Genomic DNA, 16376 nt, shown 5'->3' on the forward strand with positions numbered 1-16376 from the left:
AATAGTAAAGTGTTTAAAACAAAAAAACAGGTGTTGATGTGACGGCGATAGATATTCAGCAGTTATTTTGTGCGGGACAATTTTGAATGAGGTGAATAAATCGGTTTGTTTGTTTTTAAAAATCCGCTCCCTGTTTATTAGGAGGAGCGAAATGAAAGCTACAGTCTGATATGACGAAGTCGACATTGAACAAACGTTACTTAGCTCTCTTGAGACAACTGGCTTTGGGCCTGTGATTAGAGTCGAGTTTCGCTTTTTTTTTAATACCGAAAACCGAATGTAATGCGTGCCGATGCGGGAAATGTTGAATAATTAACATTTGAAAGTCAATAAAATTAAATAGATAGGCGAGCTCCGTGGGTAACTGAGATATTACAATTTATAGATGATATAAGAAGTTTTAAGAAGTTGTGAACCAAGCAAGCGCTTCTCTGAAAGAAGCCTTTTGTGGACATCAAGGAAAAGCGTACATACATACATACATGCATACATACATACATACATACATTTTCGCTTTTATATATATAGATTATATTGGACCCAATATATAGTAATGATTTAAAAAGTAAAAAAAAAAAATGACTTGTGTGCCACCACTGAGAAAACATTTAGCTTACAATTTACTTTTTCCTTTAATGTTAATGCTTGAGCTATGAAGACATGTTTGCTGCAAGGCTAAAAATTAAAACATGAACCAATAGCTATTATGTTATGCATGCATATTCGTAATGTCGTCATTCATCCTTCACCAAGCAAATTCCATGTTTTTAATTTTCACACATTGTGCCAATTTTCCTTAGCTAAAATCCAAATACAAAGTTTAGCATGGGTTCGAATAGGCTATATATTAAGTTTCAAGTCTGTAGACCAAAAATTGGCAGAGGAGTTTGGTAGGCAAAATTTTTTAAACAAATATATATACACATACATAAATATATATAGAAAGAGGTTTGTGTTTACTATAATCATTTTTACACAAATATTAGACAAGTATAAATCATGTATAATATCTGCATGACTATAATTATACGTAATAGTTAACTAAAAATGATCATCCCATAAAAAAACTAAAAAAATACTAATAGGGAATTAATTAAAATAAATGGTTAAAAGAATATGGAAATTCCACAACCCATATATAACAAAGTTGTATTTTCTTTATAAATAAATAGAAAAAAGGGTTTTTAATATGAATATCAATACACAAAAACAAAACAAATTTATAGAAGTATAGATACACATACACACAAATTGTTTATTTAAAAACTATGCATTACTGTTTTGAGATATGGATCATGATTTTATTTACATAGGTATTTTAGCGCTTACATTTCTATAATCGAGCACTTATATATTCATGATTGATACTTGACAGAAGTTTGCAAGCTCTTCAGTTAAGTGTTGTGCGGCTGTATGCACGTAAGCAACTTTTTAATCTAGCTTTAGTTCTACATTAAAGGACACATATGCGACATAAAAACTTTCCTTCTTGTAAAGATGATCGCATGGTAATATTGTGAATCCTTGAATGTCGTGTTAGGCCACTTTTAGATTTGCAGATTAGACCACAAATATGACAACTTGGCGTTGCCGGATGTGCTATAAAAGCCTTCTCATAAGACTGTCGTTCCTGTCTTTGATTGTGGGATTTCAGATGATTTACGAAACCAGCTTTTGACAAAAGCTATGTCATATACAATGCAATTACAACAGTTCCTGTTGTAATTTCTCTGACATATTTTCATCCTGCTTCCTTAAAACATGTTTTGACAGCAAGATCTACATGCTGCTCATCAAAAAATCAACTTTCTATGATGGTTTTTCTCAAGAGTGATCGATCTTTCGCTTGTCAAGTTGTTTTTCAGAGAATTTTTAAACATTTTTCTTGGTTTATGTTGTGGTCTTTTACCTCCATCTATCTCGCCATAAAACAGTTGTTTAGGAAGTCTTTCGTCCTCCATCCTAACCAAGTGTCCAGTCCAGTGCATCTGATTTTGAACGATTTTCATTTCTTTAATCGTTCAAGAACTACAGTGTCAGGCGTTAGAGTCCTCCAGTTAATATTAAGCATTCTCCGAATACAACTTTGGTGAACTAGCTTTGGCTATCCTGTGATTTATCTCAGCATCAAGCGTATAGTCCTTACTCCATATACTACCTAGATGTACAAAATTGTCCATGACATTGAACTTCTTACCATCTTGGGTCAACATATGGCATTTCTATAGGAGGGGAATACATATGTTTTCTTGAGACTGATGAAAAGTTCAAAATTTTTACAGGCTTCTGATAATTTGTCCATAATCATCTGTGTGTCTGCTTCTGAATGTGAAACAAGGTATGCATCATCTGCATATAAAAGTTCAAGAACAATATCGCAATTGTTAAAAGCATGCACCAGCACCACAGCGAAATATATGAAAAATAATGTAGGAGCAAATATATCACCTTGTTTCACACCGTTTTCAACAGAAATTGGATCAGAGATCCATTAAAGTTCACTCAGGCTTTCATATTATGGTATAACTGCTGGAGCAACTGCACAAAACTAGTAGGACAGCCTAGTTTCCTAAGAATCTTCCAGAGTGCATTGCGATTGATGGTATCAAAAGTTTTTGTCAGATCGACAAAAACTTTTGATACAAAGGCACTCGCTGCTCCATTTTTCCATTAGCTGTTATGCAGAGAATATGTCCATTGTGCTGCAGCCATATCTAAAATCACAATAAGTCTCTGGGATGATAGAGGGACCAATCCATTTCAGCAAACAATTTAACAACATCTTTGTTAAAACCTTTCCCACTGCTTCAAGCAAGTTAATACCTCTATAATCAGCACACTTTCCTTCATAAATTGGGATCAATATTGCATTAATCCAATCTTGAGAGATAGCATTACCATGCCATACAGCAAGGATGAGTGTATAAACTGCATTGATAACACTATCCCCTGCAAAGAGTAATAATTCAATAGGTATCTCCAGTCTGGGTGCTTTTATCTCTGTTAATGTCCTTTTGAAGGAGACTATCAATAACTATATCATTTACTTTGGATTATCAAAATGTTCTGTCCATCGTTCCATGATCCCTTCAACATTATTGAAAAGGGCAGAACTGCTTTTGGATTTTACAGGTACCAATTTTGGAGTCTGTGGTCCAAAAGCTTGTCAAATTTTGTAATACATATTTTTAAAAATTTTTGTGGTCATAATCTGTCTGGACGTCTGCTGACAATTTGTCCCACCACTTGTTTATCATCCGACGTGTCTCGCGCTGTACTTTTAATTTTGCTTCTTTATACACTTTTTCTGCAGTTATTTTAGCTGATTCATTAGAACACAAATATATTTTGTGAGCCTTTTTCTTCTCTTCCAAAAAGACTGGTGATTGTAGAATCATTTTCATCAAAACCTCATGTTTGATTTTCTTAAAGACAATAATTTTAGCTCCTTTGCTTATATACTTATGACTTGAATCGTTTCCAAGTTCCGTCAAATAAAACATTAATAAATGAGGTCCTAAGAGTTTCATACGTTTCTTTATTTTGTAACGTAGAGACATCGATGTGTCTAGGAACTTTTACTCTACTTTGGCTCTGAACTTTTTCCTTATACACAACTTAAGTTTTGCACGAACAAGATTGTGATCAGCGTCACAGTCTGAATCGCGCATAACTCTTACAGTACACATATCCTGAAGATCACGCTTGTGCACATGATGACATAATCAAGAATATGACCATGTTTTGATTTAGGATGTGTCCAAGTTACCTTGTGAATCGGTTTTTGTTGGTGGAAGGTGTTACATACTGCAAGATTATGTTCAGTGCACAACTGCAAAAGAAGAATTCCATTATCATTGGCCTTACCAAGCGCGATATCTTTCTAAGACACCCAAGATGTTGTGATCACTTCCAACTGGTACATTAAAGTCTCCAAGTAAGAAAATCTCATTTGTTTTTGGTATCCCTTTGATGTATCAATTGTAATTATCAAAATCTTGATAAAACCCTATTTTGACATTTTGTCCACTATCCAAAGTAGGGGCATATACAGAGATAGCTGACACATAACGATCACAAGGTAAAAGTACCCTCAATAACATGTTTTAATCACTAATTCCACAAGGTTGTTCTAATTGAGATATGATCTTAATCCTGATAGCAAAACCAACTCCTCCTTCCCTTTTTACTGCCTTCAGTTTGCCTTTCAAGAAAAATGTATAGACACATACTAGCAGACAGCCCAGTATTGCCCAGTTGTAAAATACACTTAAATATGATATTTTTGAGACAGGCTCGAAGGTGCAGTAAACTGCAAGCTAAATGCACCTAACGGGATAGACACTGACAGAGGTAACATGCGACCGAGAAAAGAGGGGGTGGTGGGACGGACGGCAGGTGTAGAAAAAAAAACCCAGTTGTAAACAAAAAAATAAAAAATAAAAAGGAAAAATAGGTAGATAGGGCCAGAATGGTATTTGTGAAGGATACTTCTTTTGGCCATGAAAGCGGTAAACGCTAACTGACCATGACAGCCCGGCGCTGATCGCCAAATACGTGAGTGGCGGAAGGATACCAATGAAATTCCAATTTACAAAGCGACCATTGTTGGCTGCTCCCTGGTGGGTAAGTGGCCTCTATTGAAAAGACACGTGGCCTTTGTGGAGTTGGATTTGGTTCATTTTTATGATCCCTCAAAGTTAATTGAACGAGACCATTCTGGTTTTAATGGCCCGTCAAATTCCATTAGGCACACGCCGGCTGAGATTGGGGGTCCGCCTATTCTACTCGATTGCCAACAGAAGAAAAAAAAACAGCCCCTTTTTTGGGCATAGGCCGCCTGGTGAAGATTTGAGTGACAGCGGTTCCGGCATCCTGATTGGCTAAAGGGCCGAATGAAAGAAAAAAAAGAAGACGATCAGGAAGAATATATAGCTCCCGCCCCCACAATATAAGCAGCGAGTTTTGAGCACAAGACACAGAGACAGACAGACAGAGAGAGAGAGAGATCTGCTCCCTGGGCTCGAATGAGCGAAAAAGCCGACTGCCTCATCGATTGACCCTGTCACGTAGCTATTTAGTTTTCATCGAAAAAGAAAGAACTTTGCAGTTAACAAACGGCCAGTTCCTAACTTAATAGCGAATTACGAAACGACGATTGTAACCTTTTATGAATAACAAGGAATTTTGAATCAGAAAAAAAAAAACAAATATCAACTTGTCTTTTTTAATTTGTTTTGCATGATTGCAGAAACGCTCGACGAGTCTCTTTCAAGTACTGGCCACTGACATTCTCATCAAGGAGACACGGAGAGCAACGATCGGGGAGCGTTCGATCACTAGACAACACGCGGGTGACGTAAGTGTCACATTTTAATTCATTCAGATATATTTATTATTAAAAAGCCAATTCTCAGTGTATTATTATATTGTATCTAATATATAGTAGTGATTTCAAAAGTTTAAAAGAAAAGTTTTAAATTGCCATCAACTAGAATCAAAATTAAAACATTTAACTCTTCAGCATTATTTGTTATTATTAGAGCTAAGTTCATAGGCAGATAAAAACTTTACAAATTAACCAACTTAAGTGTATAAATATATATTTGTGCATGTGTAAAGGATACACATTAGTTCATCTTACAGTTCTAATTAAAAAAAAATTTTTCAAGTAAAAACTAAATCGAATTTGTTCCACATGTCTAAATAACCCATATATTAAGTTTGAAGTCTGTACACCAAAAATTGACAGAGTAATTTGATAGAGACCATTCTACATGCAAAAAGATAGACAAGGCCACTTTTATATATACATACTAGATGGTTGCCCAGCATTGCCCAGTCATAAGATAAGCTTAAATATTATATCTTAATTTATGCAGATTTTGTATTTATTATTACAAATATACTATATATTGTATATACTACTATATATTGTACACAATATATAGTAGTGATACCCTGGCATGGCTCAATCGTAAAATATGCTTAAATATGACATTTGAATTTATGCTGATTTCATATTTATTATTATACAGTTATTACTCTATTGATTATTATATTGTACCAAATATGCAGTAGTGATTTCAAAAGTAAAAAAAAAGTATGACTTGGGTGTCATCAGCTAGAATCAAAACCAAAACATGTAGCTTATTTGTTACTGTGAGATCTAAGTCCATATGCATATAAAACTTTAAAAAATAACATAGTTAAAGACATAAATGTATATTTGCGCATGCATAGAAATAATACATTTAATTGATATATGCCTGAAAAGTTCGAATTAGCTGCTATTTTTTCCAGTTAAAACCAAATAAGATTTGTTCCACAAGTCTAAATTACCTATATATCAAGTTTTTGTTAACCAAAAATTCATGGAGCAGTTTGATAGAGACCATTCCACATACAGACAGACAATATCACTTGTATATATAGATATAGATACAGTAATCTAAGTAAATTTGTATGCACAGGGTAAAAATCCAGAGAATCCTTATTGTGCTTATATAAAAGTTTTCAATAATAGAGTTATTAAATAGGCATAGATATTTTTAGATATACAAACATGAATTGGCTACACATTTGCAAACATATTTTAATCAGAGCTTTAGACTAATGTGGTTTCTTTATATGGCCACATTTGATTTGGAGACAAAATTATTTCCTGAAACTAAACATGTTATCAGTTCATAAAAAAAATACTCAAATCACTTAAAATATTACTAACTGTTAAAGTTTTAAATAAGATTTTTATTCATTTATTTTTTGAATCAGGTTCCTGAACTGAATTACTGAGTCACAGATGACACAAACGTGAATAACATACATGAATAACAGTTTGCTACAGAGTTGATATGTAAGCACACAAACCGAACATGTCCTACAAATCCACATACCTGAACACACAATTGTGTAAATTATGTCTTAGCTGCATTGTCAAGCGAAGTATGTACGGGTTATCTGGAAGAGATACATGCTGCTGATGATCACATTAAAATGTTAGAAAATAAAAAAGCCTTACCTCAATTGGTTTTAAAAGTTCTAATGTCTTTTTAACAGATTCTTCTGATGATGCATACTGAGCTTCCAAATCACTTTTCTCATTCTCCAACTGAAGATAAAAGCAATACAGACATTATATAATTTCAATCCAGTTTTTGGTCACTGATGCTATATATTAACAGGAAATTAGAGGCATTATGAAATGGAGTGGCAACAGCACCAAAAATGTGGCTGCCAATCATCCAACTGTAAATAAAAATCTAAACTGCTAATGTAAAAAATAACAAAAGAATATCTTCATTCTAAATAAGAATCACAAGTGTGTATCTAACCCTCTTGCCAACTAAAAAGTATTTGAGTAACCTTTAAAAACACATACAGCAAAGAGATTCTTTTTTAGTCAGGCTCCTGCCAACTGATACATGCTTCTCATATCAGAGAGAGGGAATTAACTTCAACTCTATATTAAGAGAGAGAAAAAAAAACATGAGAATATCTACCAAGAGGACTTTCAAATCACCTCTCATTTTACCAGGACTTCTGCCATTTTATCCCCCTGTTGTATCATCTATCATAAAGGGGATCGTGTGTGATCGTCTAGTCAGAGTTAATGTCGTGTGATCGTCTAGTCAGAGTTAATGTCATGTGATCGTCTAGCTGTTCTTTCTATTAAATGATATGTTCATATGCCGTTGTGTGTGTGTGTGTGTGTGGTACATGTATTTTTCAACATACCTTCTGCGTTTTGGATGTTGGTCCATCTGGAATCGTCTTGTCTGGGAGGGGAGACTGGTACTTGTTTTAGACGAATATTCATTCACTCCAACACGAATTGGTTTTATAGTTTTTATTTCACTTTCCAGATGTCTCGTAGAGGATGGAAAGTGAATCCCTGGCCTGCGTGGTTTCTTCTTCTAGGTCTTATTTCTACACACATCAGCATCTCCCCCCCCCAGCCCCCAGTGAAGGGGAGGAGACATCTGACAAGCCATCCGTCACGTTCTACGCCCAAACCAAATCTTAACGATTCAGCTAACCTGATCACGTGACTCACATGCAATCTGATCAGCTGATCCTGACTTCCGATCAACGTGTCTACAATATAATTTACTATCTCCCTCTCTCGATCCATTCTCTAACATTTCATCTATCCTTATTTTCAAAAAATGTATGCATTTTTAAATTCTAGTACACTTTTTCTATATCTACACAACCACTTGGCTAAGAAAGATCAAATGGTTACTCATCTGGTATTGACTAGGCTTAATGTTGCTTAACTTCGGTGATCTAACAGGAACACTAGCAGGGAGACCCGATGTTGCCCGGGATTGAATGAGGATTAACGAATATTCCACACCATACTTTTATTGTCATTGAAATCAGTGAAATTACCCATTTTTCAATCAAATCAATTGATTGCCTGCTCTAGTTGGGGACCCACTGCGGTGCACCAGAAGGAAGCTTCATATGTCTTCCTGCAGTGACTTAGTCCATAATACATCGTCGACTACACTGTACTGTGGAGAACCTATTGTCGTTTTATAAAATATATTGATATTTATATATATTATTTTATATGATTATATATAATGAGTTGAATTAAAGCTTAAAATGCAAAGGTCAAGTACTATGGTTCAATCGTGTTCTAAACAGAAACATTTATTTAGAACGCACCCTTGTCTTATCACAGAACCTACTGTTGATTTTATACACCAGGCCTTCTGCTTGTGGTGATAAAACTTCTCAAATGCATTTGTGATGTTAGGTTATAACACATTAACTTTGTTAAAAATCTGACTGTTCCTTCTTTAATCGGATTTTTCGATGATCAATTAACAATTTTCAAAACTTATCAGAAACATTCTAATACAAAACCTATCTAAAAACACTCCCAGTCACAAAGTATATTTGTATGAAATTTCATAAAAATTGTCTCAGCTGTTTTGGAGTTTGTGGGATACGTTAGATCAATATAACATAAAATATCTTACCGCAGGGAGTCCAGCCTTCACGTTTGGTAGGTAGCAGCTCATAAGGAAAGAAATGTAACACTTACGAACAAATAAGGAAACATTTCACTGTTACATAACAATATACTAGTGACCAGTTCCATGAAATCCCTTTTTTCAGGGGGTTATTGAGAGGAGTTTGGATGCAGTGCAAGGCTGGTAAAAATGAGCTGTAATAGCTTACCAACCCAAGGAAAGAACGTAGAGTTTGACGTCTGTTGGAGCTGGCATTTTTTTTGATGGCCGATATGTTCTCTGGGTCAGGTTGTCGACCTGTTTTGTGAAAGATGAAACCCAGATATTTTATTGACATTCGGTAGAAGTGACATTTTTCAGCTTGTACATGGAAACCATACTGTTGGATTCTATCAAGTGATCAGATGTTGTAGGAGTTCATCCTGGGATGTGCCAGAGATGATGAGGTCATCAATAAATGCTGTGGCTCCTGTTATGCCTGTCAGCATCGTATCTGTGGTCTGCTGGAATTAAGATGGGGCAGTTTTAACCTTGAAAGGAAGACACTTGTATCAAAATAATCCCTTGTGAGTGTTGATTGTAAGGAGCTCCTTGGAGTACTCATCAACTTCGATTTGTAGGAATGCCTCAGAAAGATCAATTTTTGCAAAACAGGTTCCACTATTTAATTTGGCAAAAAGTCTTCAGGTATTGGCAAGGGATATTGGTGGGTATCTAGTGCATTATTTAGTCCCGTGGAATAATCAGCACAAATGCGAACTTTGCCGTTTGCTTTTCGGACAACAACAATAGGGGCTGCCCATCTAGAGTAGTTTGTTGGTTCTATTACTCCAGCTTCACTAAGTCAATCCAGTTCCTTTTCAACTATGTTGAGAGCTGCATAAAAGACAGGGCATTTGGGTCTAAATATCGGCTTGCTATCTGCTTTCAACATGAGAGTGGCTTTCATTTTTGTGCAACATCCCAAATCCTCTCGAAAAACATCACTGAACTTAGAGTCTGAGTAAAATGCTTTTCAGTGTCCTGAACTGACTTAAGGGAAAATGTGTTGAAGACAGATTCCAATGGGACCGTGAAGAGATTGAGTTCTTCGATCCAGTCCAAACCGATCAGGTTTAGATCAGTGTTTGTTACATAACAGGTTCCAGTGAATACTCTGTCTTGGAAGAAAACAGAGCAATTCAGTTCCCCAGTAAGTTGGATATCATTTCCAGATGCACTCTTGGTAACATGATTGGTTTGTAATAGGTCCGGTTTCTCAATTTTCATCCATGTTTTGCGCAAGATTAGAGAAATATCTGATGCTGTGTTGAATTGGAAACGAACTGGACACTTATTTAATCTTATGTATTTTCTGTGAGATTTGTAATCAATCTTAAATGAGGTAAACACTACATTTGATTTCCTCTGCTGATTTTTCTTTTTGTAATTTTGCTGAGTAGGGGATTTGGCCTTAGGGGGATGACAAAAATTTTCTTTGTAGCCACGTTTATGACACACTTGGCATTTGTGTTTTCTGAATGGACAAAAACGAGCATAGTGCCATTTATCACAAGACCAGCATGCAGACGATGGTTTTTTTATTCAAAACTTTGGGTCTATTTGAGTTGATGTGTGACGTAAATGAAGGTAATGTGTGTTGCTGCTAGACTAACATTGTATCCTTTTTTAAGTTTAACAACCTGTTATACTCAGTTGTCAGATTCTGAACGGTTACGTTTTTATCTGTTTCAAGCTTTACTAGCAGTCAGGAACTGAAAATTCTGAATCGTTTGGTGACTGTAGACCTGCTATAAAAATTAGGCATTTGAATTGATCCTCAGTCAGTGTCTGGAGGTGAAATCTCTCGCACTCGTGATTCACACATCCAGCATAAGTAACAAAATTGTCAGACTGTTTTTTCGAAAGTTTTAAACAGTTATATCGAATATTGAACAGGGACTGTTGTTCCCCAAAAATGTCCGTCAAGATGCTGATAATCTCAGTAAAAGTCAAATCAGAAGGTTGTTTGGGTAACATAAAATATACAAACTTTTCGTTTTCTTTTGTACCCAACTTTCGTATCAGGAAACGCTTATTCCAGTCGTCATCCTTGTTAGAAAACTCATGATAAAATGTGTCCTTCCATTGTGAAAAGCATGAGCTGAACATACAGTTGTTGTCGGCGTCATAAGAAAATTCTGTAATAATGTTGGAAAGCTCAACACTAAATGAATTCTCGATGTCCTGCAACTGAAATTTTTGAGTTAATGTCGTTATTAGATTCAGTTGGGCTCTTTTAAACTGGTCCTATTGATGCGCCAAAATTTGTTTGAGAACTTTTGCGGAGATAGACATTTTTTTTTTTTTTGAAAAGTGTTTTTGTTTATTTTATTTCCAAATCCTTGTCGCCAATTTGTTATAACATGGGATGCGTTAGATCAATATAACATAAAATATCTTACCGCAGGGAGTCCAGCCTTCACGTTTGGTAGGTAGCAGCTCATAAGGAAAGAAACGTAACACTTACGAACAAATAAGGAAACATTTCACTGTTACATAACGATATACGTTTATTAAGAGACACGCACACACGCGTAACTACAATTTAAACATAATAGATGAAAGTTAGAAGTCCAAATATGATAAATGAATGAACAGGAATGATGTTAGTCTCGCCATTTTCAAAGTCACTCTGTTTTCCCTCCACTGTCCACTTCCGGTCGTTCATCTTGCGAGAAATTAAAGTTTAGGACTACGCACAAAGAGAGCCAGCTTTGCCCAACGAAGTAAAGTTATTCTTCTTTGCATTATACTTTTGTTCAATCCCAACAGAGCCCATAAGAAATGGACACGTACACAACGTGCCTTATATATATGGGAAAATATGTTTATTCAATTATATTTCACTTTTTATATCAGTCCTTTAATTTAAAAAGCTCAAGGTAACTTCAGAGCATATACAATCTTACAATTTATTACCTTAAGTACGTTGACATGCACAATTTTTTAAGTAAGTTGCCCAAATCTGATAACTTAAAATATTGTCAATCAGTTCAGTAAAGGCAATCTACTTTTTAAAAGGTGTTCAACATATGTTAATATATAAAGTGGCATTGATAATTATGATGAAGTATTTCATTTAATTTTTCAAAATGAATGAGAAAATTTAACTTTTAATTAGTTTGAATAATTCAATTCAAATGAAAATTTACTGAAAGAACACAAACATGTAAACATGCTGAAACAAAAATAAAACCTAAAAATCTGTTTCGAGTTTGCACATCAATTAAAAAGAGAGAAATCAGAGAGAGATTTTAAATGAAACACTGTCCCTATTTATTTGTCAAACCAAAAGGGTAAAGTAAGACACATAATTGGTTTTAATGTAGGGAAAATCCCACTTTTCAAAACGAGGCACTGGATTGGAACAATAAAATATGTATAGTCTGTCAATACTCCCTTTGCAAATGAAGTAGCCCCATGACACAAGCAATGAACCCATTTCCTCCAAGGATTAGACACTATGTTTGTGGTAGATAGACAAAAGGAAAAACTAGAGTATAATGTTTGCAAACGACATTACCCTAAATACTTGGCTAAGTCAATTTCATTTTAATAAAAGTGGGGCACAATAATATTGTAGGGGTCAGTGTTTAAACGCCCATAAAAAAGAAATGCAACTTATTTTGTTTTATTTAATTTATAACATTAAAATTATAGAAATGAAAAAAAAATAGGAGCAGAAATGATAATTTCAGGGTTTATGGCTCGGAGAAAGATTACACATGGATTCCCATTCATTTTGTGGAAATGGCAGGTTTGGAAATTTATTAAAAATTTTTTCAATAAATGTCGAATTACTTACACTATTTCATAACTAATCAATGGTGCATATTATAAGATGGAAAAAGTAAAACTAAAAAAAAGTAATCTGATATCAGTGGCTAGGGGTAAGAGGACAATGTTCTTTATTCAATCCTTGAGTTAGTTATAAAAAAAAATACTAATATCCATGCCCTTGGTGTTACCATAAACCAAATTAATGTATGGGAGAGGTACTGACTGGTAAATGTTCGGATAACAACACAGAAACTAAATGAAATAGTTAGCTGATGATCATGTTTTCTTTCTATTATATGCTAATACTTAATAAATATCTTAAAACAAATTCAATTTGTAAGAAGAATAAATGCAATAGTTTTTACAATAAAAAATACTAATATCCACTCACTTTAGTTACTGCATCTTTGTTTTCTTTTAAGTACTTCATGCTCACTTTTAAATTCTTGACCGATTGATCCTGTAATATTCAGAAATAAGATTAAGAAACAATTGATGATTTATAAAACATTAAAAATAGGAATTATAAGCAATTGTTGATATACAATTTTAGCTCCTTCATTTATTCATTAATTTTTTGCGATCCATTCCAACTGTTTTGTGCTTTCCTTTCACCAGCGTAAATTTTGCATTTGATTCCAATGCTGTCATCTGATCAGGAAAAAAAAAACTAAGTTTTTGGCTTGCTTTGAGAACTTTCAACTTTTCTAAACATGCAAATTCTCTACATTTTAATGGAGAACTCACATGCCTGAAATCAAGATAGATAGGGATTTTGATTCCTTATACACTCCTTTTCTGAAGACAGCCAGAAGCAACTTTTAGCTAAAGGAAAATGGATATACATAGTTAAATGTAATATATTGTAAATGAAAATAGTCATCATCTCTTTCTTCCAACAACCGCCTTTACTCTTTTCCACACAAGAGAAGCAGATAATAACCATAGTACTATTGTAACAATACTATCCTTGGTGTGTATGAAAATTTTTTTTAAAATAGTGCTGAAGGGAATTATAATACTAATATGATAATTAGTAATAGATATGATGATGATGATTGTTCTTTGCTACAAAAGTGGATTACACAAAATGAGTTTATAAAATGGAATGGAAAATAATAATCTCATCTTGAATTTCAAGTCTGTCTATTTTAACAAGTTCTGAATGAAGAAATGTAGATAAATTAAATAAAAATTCAATAAAAATTGGGTTTGTTGTTTAGGAATAAAAAAAACAAACACTAATAGATAAGACAAGCTGATCAAAAAATGGAGATATGCTTTTAATTTTGACAAGCAAGGGTGCATCGTTTGCTGGTCTCACCAGAGGAGTTTGTTATATAGTCCATTGGAAATAAATGCATTGAAATAAATGAAAGCTAACAATAAAAATCCTTTTGTTTTCATTGTTATTTTGTGCTTACCTAAAATTGTAATATGATCCACCATTTGACTGCAGTTTCTGTGTTTTTTGGATGTGGCAAGTTACAACTTAAAACTCAATAACAAAGACAAGATTTTCTATGAGAAATGGTTTCTTTAACCTTATTTATGACCTTTGTGCTTGATTTAGGTTCATTTTACATCACTTATAACAATTCCTGGTGTATGGATTATCTGCATATAAAGTTTCATAGACAATCCAGTAATTTCCAAGTTGATTAATTAGATAAACAGAGGATACTTAATTTTGTTTGTATAGATTAAGAATAGAAGGCTTTACCTGTTCTTTGTTAAAACTGCGAATTGCTTCAAGGGCCTTCACATATCGTGTCGAAGCGAAGATAGCATCAAATTTTTCTTTCAATGCTTTCCCTTCACCAAGCGGCCTAAAATGGAAGAAGATATTGTCACTGAAACATGAATTTTATTTTTTTAACGAGCTTTAATTGGAAAAACATTGATGTCGTGACTGCAAACCCAAATCCTAAGATATTAATAAGAACGGATTCATTCTTAAGATGTGTCCATTAAATCTGCACTTCTAGTGATAAAAATGTTATTTAAAATTTAAGCACAATAGGCAGAGCCTCTTAAATACATGTAAAATAATATCTACTTGTTTAATAATGAAAATGCAAAGATAAATCATGACAGAGCAAGCCTTTTATTGAAATGCAAGAACATTTTTAAAATTTGATAATTTAAATGGATTGGCAAAGATGGAGCTATTTATAAAATTTAAATTGAAATAAAATAAAATTTTAAATGTTTAGATAATAAAGCAAGAAACAGTAAGTGAAGTAAAAATATTATTTCAGCAGAGAAAATAAACCAATAAAGGATACGAAAATAAGTATATGTACTCACAAAAATAAATCTTATCAATTATCACTGAGAGATACAAGTATTTCAATACACAACACATTTTCCCTCATGACCCTAAATCCAAGGTAAATTGTGGATTTGTTAATTTTATAAAAATTAAATCTAATCCTATTAATGCTAATCAGTATATAGGAACAATTAGGTTTTTTACTTAACTTTTTGAGCATTGCATTGTTGTTTTTATTTATGCATACATAGGCAACAAAGTAAATATTAATTCCTTTTTTTGCACACTTTTTAATATCTAGCAACAAAAAGGAGAAAAGAAAATCTCACCAATTGGCTTCTTCCTGATGACAAAAGATAACATTTTCCAAGACTGCCTTTGATACACCAAGAGAGGCAACCATCTGAAAAACAGAAAAACAAGATTATCAACTCTAATCCTGTGGAAAGAGATGAATGTGTCTTTTGTAAGATTGCCTTTTTTCTTTTATTTTTACTAATGGGTCACTACTTATCAAGGCTGTGGTACCACTCCAGGATAAGGGTTAAAGAAATCGTCAGTAGGATGATGATGATGTCAACCATGAGAGGATCAGAAACAATGGATGTGATGGGCAGAAGATTACTTAGGAGAATTTGATTATCCAAGAGGGCAACTTATCAAGTATTTGCTTATATTAGACTTGAACACAACCATGCTGTAATGCTGTAGTCTGTAAGGAAATAGATTTGTGATATCTTGTTCCATAGATGGGATCTTCTTAGAAAGAATATAAGAGTTTTGCTTGTTTTCAGTAAAGAAAAAGAAAAGTTCTTTGCTGTGGTTATAGCTAGGTATGTTCCTTTTGTGAATATCTTACAGGGATTGGAGCTAAGTCGATCACCTACTATGAATGTAGTGATGCAGTAGAGAGAGACTAGCAACATCTCTTCTGTGTCAAAGAGATTGTAGGGATGAAATCATCTCCCACTAGACTGCGGAGTCAATTTTGTTGATGCAAGAGTGTTTAGAGTGACACCTCCTCAGATATGACAGCAGTACTCCATCTTAGGATGTATCACTTATGCAGATAGAAAACTGCTTGTGAAGTGAGGTACTTTCTGGAGAGATAAAATGATACAATTATTTTTCCAGCAATATTAGCAACAGATTAGATAGAAGTCAGTCCTAGAAGCTTAAAAAGGAGAACCATTCATTTTCACTGAGAAGAAGTGGGGATTTGAGTGTTTGTGGTGAATAGAGAGAAGCTTTGTCTTAAAGACTTTAAAAGTAACAAGTTGCTTTTTCCCTAC

At 34.0% G+C, this 16376-nt stretch overlaps 1 protein-coding gene across 3 annotated transcripts in view; it reads right to left on the bottom strand.

Annotated features, from left to right (window-relative positions):
- LOC145291321 (DNA repair protein RAD50-like) overlaps nucleotides 1-16376 on the bottom strand; it is a 260298-nt gene that overhangs the window by 173320 nt on the left and 70602 nt on the right. For all 3 annotated transcript variants that reach the window (XM_080137063.1, XM_080137061.1, XM_080137064.1), the window contains exons 6-9: nucleotides 15414-15487; nucleotides 14533-14638; nucleotides 13201-13269; nucleotides 7022-7111 (exon numbers count right to left, since the gene is read on the bottom strand). In XM_080137063.1, coding sequence (XP_079993189.1) covers nucleotides 7022-7111; nucleotides 13201-13269; nucleotides 14533-14638; nucleotides 15414-15487 — 339 coding nt within the window. The remainder of the gene's footprint in view (nucleotides 1-7021; nucleotides 7112-13200; nucleotides 13270-14532; nucleotides 14639-15413; nucleotides 15488-16376) is intronic.

The sequence above is a fragment of the Euprymna scolopes genome, chromosome 12 (genome assembly GCF_053919585.1).
Source record: "Euprymna scolopes isolate OS-2025 chromosome 12, ASM5391958v1, whole genome shotgun sequence".
Taxonomy (NCBI): domain Eukaryota; kingdom Metazoa; phylum Mollusca; class Cephalopoda; order Sepiida; family Sepiolidae; genus Euprymna; species Euprymna scolopes.